This window comes from Tuber melanosporum (genome assembly GCF_000151645.1).
Source record: "Tuber melanosporum whole genome shotgun sequence assembly, scaffold_131, strain Mel28".
Lineage (NCBI taxonomy): Eukaryota > Fungi > Ascomycota > Pezizomycetes > Pezizales > Tuberaceae > Tuber > Tuber melanosporum.
Window position 1 is genome coordinate 84,557 of NW_003298788.1, and position 8,845 is coordinate 93,401.

The 8,845-nt window shown below is 46.6% G+C and overlaps 2 protein-coding genes; both read right to left on the reverse strand.

The window, feature by feature from the left end:
* Positions 1–2,719: 2,719 nt before the first annotated feature.
* On the reverse strand, positions 2,720–4,560 carry GSTUM_00002492001 (uncharacterized protein). XM_002836125.2 has 6 exons: positions 4,415–4,560; positions 4,321–4,334; positions 4,031–4,232; positions 3,482–3,813; positions 2,959–3,430; positions 2,720–2,908 (listed from the first exon to the last, which is right to left on the reverse strand). The coding sequence occupies exons 1-6, from the start codon at positions 4,459–4,461 to the stop codon at positions 2,902–2,904; spliced, it is 1,074 nt and encodes a 357-aa protein (XP_002836171.1). The 5' UTR covers positions 4,462–4,560; the 3' UTR covers positions 2,720–2,901.
* A 985-nt stretch (positions 4,561–5,545) lies between these two features.
* GSTUM_00002493001 (uncharacterized protein) lies at positions 5,546–8,026 on the reverse strand (the record flags this gene model as incomplete). XM_002836126.2 has 5 exons in its annotated part: positions 7,971–8,026; positions 7,573–7,883; positions 6,342–7,364; positions 5,792–6,278; positions 5,546–5,728 (listed from the first exon to the last, which is right to left on the reverse strand). The coding sequence occupies exons 3-5, from the start codon at positions 7,277–7,279 to the stop codon at positions 5,546–5,548; spliced, it is 1,608 nt and encodes a 535-aa protein (XP_002836172.1). The 5' UTR covers positions 7,280–7,364; positions 7,573–7,883; positions 7,971–8,026.
* Between the last annotated feature and the right edge of the window lie 819 nt (positions 8,027–8,845).

Here is an 8,845-nt window from a genome sequence, read left to right on the forward strand (position 1 = left end):
GTGGCATGTTACGGGTAAATAGCGAGGAAAATAACACTAGCTGATGTGATACAGGAAAAACTTTAAAGTAGCAAGGAAAGAACAGAGTCATTATCATATCATAACGAATTTCTAACTCCCACCCCGGCCATCCAAACGCCCACAAGCAAATTGATCCAAATAGAATGCATAAGCAACCCCCCCCCCCAATCAATCATATACAAAGAGGATGGGAGCATCCTACCGCTCCACAACCTTCCAATCAACCTTTGCTCCCTTCCCCTTCAACATCCTGACAATAACCACATGCTCATAATACTCAGCCCAGTACAACGCCGTCTGCCCTCCAAACCCTTTAGGATGCACGTCGGCGCCCCCCTTCAACAGTTCCTTCACGATTCCGCTGTAGCCCATGTACGCCGCGAACTGTAGCGGTGTCTCGCGTTTAAAATCGGGGACGTTAATAATATCCCTCTTCATCTTCAGCACCCGCCGCAAGCTCGCGATATCATTGAACTGCACTGCCTTGTGCAGTATCGTCACACCGTCCTTGTTCTGCACCCCAAGGATGGCAGGGTCGGCCTTGTCGAGTAGCAGCGGGATCACCTTTCTGCAGTGCGGACCGTCATATACACGGTGTAGGGGCGTTTCGCCGAATATGTTTTGCGCGGACAGCGAAGCGCCGTGAGAGAGGAGGAGAGAGATCAGCGGTAGGAGCGAAGCGCAAGGGGTCGGTGGGTCACTGCTAACTAGGTCGTGCAGCGGGGTGTTTCCGAAGGAGTTCTTTGCTTTCAGGCAGGCGCCACGCTCCACTAGCAGCTTTATCATTGTTGGCGAGGACTTCTTCGAGCAGATGGCAGCTTGCAGCGGAGTTAGCTTGTTTTCGGACTTTTTGTTTGGCCCGCTGCGCACGTTGATGTCCGCGCCCATATCCAGGAGGAGGCGGGCAAGATGCTCATGGCCCTCGTGAGCTGCCCAGTAGAGAGGTGCTAGGCCGTCTTTGTCTAGCAATGCTAGCTTGTGGAGGAGGGGGGTTAGCAGGATTGAGAGGGCGCGGTTACAGCGGAGGAGGCTGTTTAGGTCACTTAAACCTAGGTTTGAGGCTATTAGGATCAGAAGTTCATTCGGGAGTTTAAGTAATTGCATTGTCGGAGGTCGAGTTTGAAGTATCATGCTTTGAGTAGAGTCGAGAGGGGTTGAGAGGTATATTGAGGGCTGAAATACCAGGGTACCCACCAGTTATCGTCACCCAAGATCGGGCAATAAGAGGCGAGCGTGACATGTCAAGTGATTGCTTTTTGCCCAGGTTGGTTTTTAGTGACTGCGAAGAAACCACGTCACTTGTCACGCTCATAGACCGCTTTTCCCGAGATGGACGCATACTCTAGCATAACGTCTTCCCCTCATTCCTCTTCTAATTTTCCTTTCGCCCTCCTCCTTTCATCCTGTGCGCGGTTGATAGTTCCTCTGTATTCGGGTATGCACTCGTATGCTATCTGGTGCTTTTAGAACCACAGTCTCTCACTCATGTAACCATTCAATCTTAAAAGCACGTGACCTGGCGCCATTCACGTTTTTGATCCTACCAGGATCGTCTGCCAAGACAATATCAGAGCCTCACGGTTAGAAGCTCAGGAGAGAGGGAACAGATGGGACTGGAACTTACTGGCACAATACGAACACTGTGGTCGAGTTAATTCAGCAAGAAAGTTCACCAATTCCCATACACTGCAAAGAATTCGGCAGATACATCGCCTCCCTGGCCTTCAAAGTAATATCTTGGACGAAAGCACGACTGACTTCAACACCACTGCTTCGTTCATCCATTGACCCTCACAAACAAAGATCAAAACAAATCATACTGTGCCCGAGCACCAACAATGGGCTACTCAACGGCCGACAGATTCTATCTGGTGTTCTTCGCCATGTTCATACCAACAATGGCTTTCGTGGACCTCATTCCTATTTGGCCTCGCGCGATTGTCCCTGCGCCCCTGTGGGCTCTTCATGAGTTCTACCTGGATAACTTCAACGATCAGCTGGTGATCAAGTTCCCCACGTGGTTCAGCGTGTTCATCTTCTTCGAGGCTTGCTATAACTTGCCGGCAGCGATCTGGATTTTTCTCGGGATTCGTCGTGGTATGTTCCCTTTTCTGGAACGGCATCAGGAGGGAAAGGAAGGAGTGTTACTAATGAATTGTATTGCATTGTAGGGGACTCGAGCTCTTGGGTTCACATGTGTATGCTCGGTACACTGTGCACGCTTAGCACCATTGTTTGCATTGCGGAGATACGACAGGATCCCGACATAGCTGCTTTGCAGCGGGGGATGCTGATGTTATGCTATGTGCCCTTTGCTGTTATCTGTGAGTGCTTTCAGGATTCATTGCGAGGTTGAGGCGGTGGTGGCTAATCATGGTCCGCCCGACCTAGTCCCGATTATGGCGATTCACAATATGATTAGGATACAGGGCAGACTTGCTCTTGCGGATAGGGCTGTGATTGGGAAGAAGGGCAATTAGATATAGATTGTTATGATGCGACAGCCTGTGATTAACTTAGTCATGGCGAAGTGGACTACGTTTATATTACCGGCACTCGAGTGTAGTGGGATTTAGAAGTGTTGAAGGTACAGCTTGAGAAAAAGAAGTAGAAAGTTGGTTACATCGTTGATAGTTGTATCATATCTAGAATCTTCTGTGATGATTTTAGAATCAACCACCTTAAATTTAACTCCGAACTTTTTTAGAGTCTTCCATTGTTCACACCTCTACAAGTATATCGTACAACCACTAAATGCTGACTTTATATTAAACCAACCCTGTACCGTTACTGCCATGCAAGAAATAATAATAGTAACAATCCTATTCCGAGAGCCGTAGAAGTCATGACAACAGAACAGAAGTTGCAACAATTTGTGGGTTAACACCTGTGACGAGTTAGTCTGAATTCTTGGGAGGGGGACTTCGAATCAAAAACATTTTATAATTGCAACTGCCAGCACTTGCGCGAGAAGGATCTGCAGTTTGTAACTGATAGTCAATTTTGATGTCGAGATCCCTCCTGTTCTTCTCCGTAGGCTTTGAGCTGATGCTGCCGGTGATGACTTCACCCCTATTAACTCTCAGAACTTCATGGAGGTAGAAGACGGTCTGTTTCCAGTGGGTGTATTTCGCATGAGGTCCTGTAGAAAATTTGATCGGCTTGTGGCACGCCGAAAACTCGATATCAAACCAAGCGATGAATGCGTGCGCAAAGTCATTCCGGTTGAAATGGAGTTCAAAGGGCACGTGAAATGCGAGCTCGGGTGCCATGACAGTGTACAAATCGATAGAGAAAACTTGGCCGGGATCTGTAACTACAGCTTTCATCTCTACGGTGTCGACAAGAGGCTCGGCTAGGGCGGTTCTCTGAAGGGGTGTGAAGTCGAATCCGTAGACGTTGTTCCAATCTAATACAGGCAATTAGTCATATAGTAATGAAATGATTGGGTAAAGCTCACAGCCAATCTTCTCCTCTTTATAGTCTCCGTCTTCAATAGCAGCCATGTAGATATGAGCCTTGTCTGGAAATATCAATCCTCCGGGGGCAAGATATTTGTCTCTGGCAAGCAAAACTGTATCCAACATGCTTTCATACAGTAGGAAGTAACCCATCCACTCAGATATGATGATATCGACCTTTTCAACAGGAAGCACAACTTCCTCCATCTTTCCTTGAAGAAGAGTAATCCGGTCGCTCATTCCGTTGATCTTAACAATTTCGCTTGCTTTTTCAATGATGGTAGACATATCAACGCCGATGACATGTTTGGCACCAGCCTTAACAGCGAACCTATATCCAAATAGCCCCATATTAGTGCTGTTTCCTCAATAGGGGGAGGACTAGGAGACGAAGGACGATTTGCGAGCATGACTCAGAGGCAAATTCTCAACAGTATATTTATGACAGGGATAACTGTAAAAAAGGTTTCTCATCCTTGTGAGAAGGAATGGGGTTGGGGGTTTTTCCCTATGCTAAAATCGAGAGGGGGTAGAATATCGGGTCGTACATGCTAAGGATGGATGTTCCACATCCAACATCCAGAACAACCTTGTCCTTGAAAAGGTGCGCATTCTGATAAATGGCGTTCTTGTAGGCGTTGGTTCTCACCTCGTCTTTCTGGCGGAAGATACGATATGAGCTAATTTTTCCAGTGGTAAAGGGCGGGACAAACAGGGGAATATCACGAACCAACATCTCCTCGTGAATGCCTGGTTGTGAAGACAATTCGCGTCAGTTTCCGGGTTTAAAATTGGTGTTATTTCCGCCTCTTCCTCGAGTGAATAATTGTAAACTAACCATGATGATTGTAGCTATCCAGAAGGTGGGGTATTAGTAAAATATTTCATTTCATATGATACGAATTGTCAAAGGTGAATCATTATTATTTTACCTCTGGAAGTAGTGCTCTTCAGCTTGTTCAAGACGCTTTTCCCCCATTTTGGCCGTTGAGGAAGCACTGTGTAAGAGGAGAGGGGACAGTTGAGGAAACCTCAGCCGCAAGGAGAATCTGAAAGCGATGATGAAGGTGAGGGGTGTGAGGAAGGGAAGAAAGTGAGGAAATGGGGGAAGAATGAAGAAGGGAAGGGGGAAATGAGGGATAGAGAGAAGGGAGGAAGGTTGATGTTCGCAGTGGGGAGGGGTTGGCGGGACGTTGTAAAACGAACCAGAATTTTTTTTGGCCGATTTTTCCCCTGCTCTAATTCTCCAGATCATCTCCGAGACCAGAACACCCTACTTTTCTCTAGCACACTATCCTTCCCTGTTATCCCACAACACCAGTATTAAAGACCAGACCTGTTATCGCTGCTAGATAGGTTTTGAGATGGAAGCCGAAATAATTGACATATCCCCTCAATCAAAAAAACGGCAAAAGTCCTCTCAGTCACTGCAGCGGATAACGATAAAAGGGCCGGAATATAGCTATTCCCATCTCGAAATGTTTGATATCCCTTTTCCTCGCCATCCAGCGACCTACTCCTTAGATTGACTGGGAATCTAGGATTTTCGACCCCCCGTTTGACTCTCCTGCTGTGGTCGATGCAATCACCTGGCGTACGACCCTTACAAACAGCTTGATGCAATGCTTGGGCGTGGTAGGAGCCGCTATTCGCATTGACTTATTACATATCGAAGGCAGGGAGGCTGTATTGAGACTTCCGACCACTGATATGGTCAAGTTTGGCGCAGCTGTGAGTGGATTTGTTGGTACAAGCGAGGGGAGAAACATTGGGTTCAAGACTTTGGGAAATTCTGCATTTTTAATGGGGTTGATAGGGAAGGCGAGGGAGGAGGATATATGGGACGGATTCGGTAATTGAGGTCATTTCGGCGTAAGTGATTCCTTTCTCGACATATTGATCATTGGTTAAATAAGAATGTCGTTAAACTGACGATATGATACAGGAGAATGAGAAAAAAACAGAACAAGGGGAACACACAAAACACCGCAAACATAAACAAAAAGAATAGCATAATTCTCATTTTATTCCGACCAACTCCGGGCCCCCGGAAAAGCATGCAATCAAGCTTGTCTGTTACTAGTATCTTTCGCTCTTAATCCATTAACGATGTCCTTAACAATGGCATCGGTGTATTTGCGCACTGATTTTTCAATAATACTCGCAGCATGCAATTCTTCGCCGAAAATGGACTCGACAATCTCTCCACCTCTAACTGCAAGCACTGATAGAAGCGTATCGCTCAACTGTTCCTCCTAGGTTAGCTTGTCATACCCACTTGGAAGTAAGACTACCGGATTGAAGCTTACCCCATGTGTACTTTCACAGCAACCTTGCAACCACACACCCGAATTGTTTGCGACTACACCTTCCTTGAATTGGACACGGTAGTCTCTGTTCACCTGGCAGCTCTTTCCTTCTAGAAATCCTCTCGCAGGTTTCAATAAGGTCTCGTGAACATTTCTAACATATCCCGTCGCGATAATTATGGCATCAAATCCTGGCGTGGTCTCCGCCGCACCCGTCCTAGCATTCTTTAACTGGAGATGGATTTCACCAAGCTTGTTTTCCTCCACCCCAGCAACCTCCCGCAGGGGTATAATGCGGTGTTGCCATTCTGCCTCGCTTGGATTCTGCAATCTTTGGTGGTAGAGCGTCTCATACAGATGTTCGATAAGCTCGAGACGGACGACACCATAGTTTGTGGTACGATCTTGAACTATGGACTCTCTACGAATTTCTGTTGGCATCGAATACACCAGATCGACACGAGATGGATCAAAAATCTCATTGACACTGGAGGCCTAAGAATCAGTATATATCTAGTAAATAGGAGGGGGGGAGTGGGGGGGACCTTACAAAGGACTATCGTCGCTTGGTCTCAATGCTGATCCCTTGATAATTAGGCTGGTCTTGGAGTTGGGATACCTGGAGTGCATGTCGTTAAAGATTTCAGCGGCGCTCTGGCCGCCGCCCACGATAGCTATCTTATACGCTTTATTCTTGTCATTCAAAAGCTTTGGAACGGCGGATGAATATCCGGACGAGTGGATGATACGTGAGTTAAGGGGATTTTGTTGAAATGCTTTGGGAATATTGGGTTTCCCTCCCACTGCAATTATCACATGTCGCGCGGTCAACCTCTTCTCTTGGCCGTTTTTGATATCTCTTGACGTTACCGCCCAACTTTGGATCGGTTTCTCGCCAATAGGAGCAACTGAAACGACATCTTGCCCGTACCTTACACAATTCTCGAAATGCGAAGCGCACCAGGCCATGTAATCGTTGTACTCCTCTCTCAGCGGCAAGAAGGTGCCAAGATTGGTGAAGGCTACTAATCTGTTTTTCTCGCGAAGATAATTCAGGAAAGTGAATTCCGATCGAGGGTTCCTTAGGGTTGCAAGGTCCTTGATGAAGGAAATCTGCATTCGGGAGCCAGGAAGAATCATTCCTGCATGCCATGCGAATTCCGGTTGACGCTCAAGGAACAGCACCCTGGCCTGCGCCTTTTGGTCATGCAGGGCTATTGCTATGGCCAGGGAGGCTGGACCAAAGCCAACGCATACCAAGTCGTAGGGCTCTTGGTCGCGGCCGCCCATGTCTGGGGAAGGTGTATGGTTTCCGTTGCGGTATGTCAGATCGCCGTTCCCGTGGGTGCCGTCGACGCTATTCGAGGTGGAATGGCTGTTGGAAATACTATCGGTGAAAGTAGTGATCCCATTACTGTGGCATCCAGTACCATTACCATGGGTCCCGTTCATATGATCGCTTCCGTGCCCGTTCGTGATATCCGCCATGATAGTACTGCGTCTGTCGGAACGCAAAAGAAATGAGGGGAATAATGAATTCAGTGTGGATCCGGTTGACGAGAGAAGGAACCTACTGTCGGTTTAATACTTCAGTTAGCTTAACGTTCCTCGTTGCAAACACATCTAACCAATCAGAGTGAAGGCGTTTCCAATGACCCATCATCACTATCAAACCAACTTTCATTTTATTTTTCTTGGCCTCGTGTTTGCTAGGAAAAAGAAAAAAAGAAAAAAAAATGGGGCTTCGGAAGTGCGGGATCATATTTTCTGCTATTATTTACCTTTTCGGACCTTCTGGCTTTTGTGAAGTCTCGGGGAGAAGTGATAAATGCAATTTGGTAAAAAAAGAAAGTGGTGTTTACTGACAGTCTCTGTTGTTAGTTGGCTGTGATTTCGAATGTGATGTAACGGTTTGTTTTCTATGCGGTGACTATTATGTTGATATTGATGCTACCGGCGCAGCGAATGGAATAGCGAAATGTTCCTCCTGAGTGACGGTTTGCAGTACTGCACCAGTTTGTTATATTATCGGAGACGCACGAAGTGGAGGGGAAGTAGAGCTACTCGGTACGATAGGGCCCTGCTTCCTACACTGCACAATTATAAACACATCTTAGCATCCCATCGCTTTTTTGTTCTTGCTTTTTCGAAGTAGTGGCGGTTTGGGAATATCTATTACCGCTCGAATGGTGATTTTGTGTCTCGAGTACTGTTTACTGCAGTACTGCAGCGTCAATAACCTTGGAAGGAATGAGGGAGGGAAGGGAGAAAAAAGTGTCGAGTTTTTGCCTTCAATGACGCAGAATGCTGCAGCAGTGACGAACACGAGGTAAGAATCTGATAATAAAAAAGAGACCTATCTGATAAGGCAGGCAGGCAAAGCAAGCAGACAAGGAAGCAAGCAAGGAAGAGAGAAAACCTAGGTATGATGCGAGAGCAATACCAGTACTGTAGTGTAGAAACCCGTAATAGCAAACCGCCAGGCATGGATGGAGGCCCAAAGATACTTAAGTACCATTTATCCCAAATGCCAAAAAAAAGGTAACCTCATCCACAAACCAGTGCGGAACACTCACTACTCGCTATAGTTCCCACATCACCCCCATTCGAGGCCAGAGAAGAAATTTAAAAGCTATAGAAGACCTAGGGCAGTATAGTACGGTACTTACAAACATGCCCAATTCCCTACCATCTAACCACCAATCCGGGAACATACATTTATCACACTACGAACCACTCGACACACTCCCCCATTAAACAAAGGGGGGCGGGGAAAGAAAGAAGAAGAAAAACTCCTGCAAGGCACTTACTTACCATCGTACCATACCCATACTCGAGTACTCATCATACCGCACCGACCTCCTCCTACTTCCCCCACAAGAGTTATAAAAAATAAAAATAAAAAAGATATTACTCAAACAATCATACCATCTTCCCCTTACCAGTCCAAACCAATTCTAAACTCGTCGTCATTCACCCCCGGAAATAGCGTCCCCAGGAAAGAAGGAAGGGAGAGGAGGGGGGAATTGAAAGAATTGAAAAAAATAAAAATGA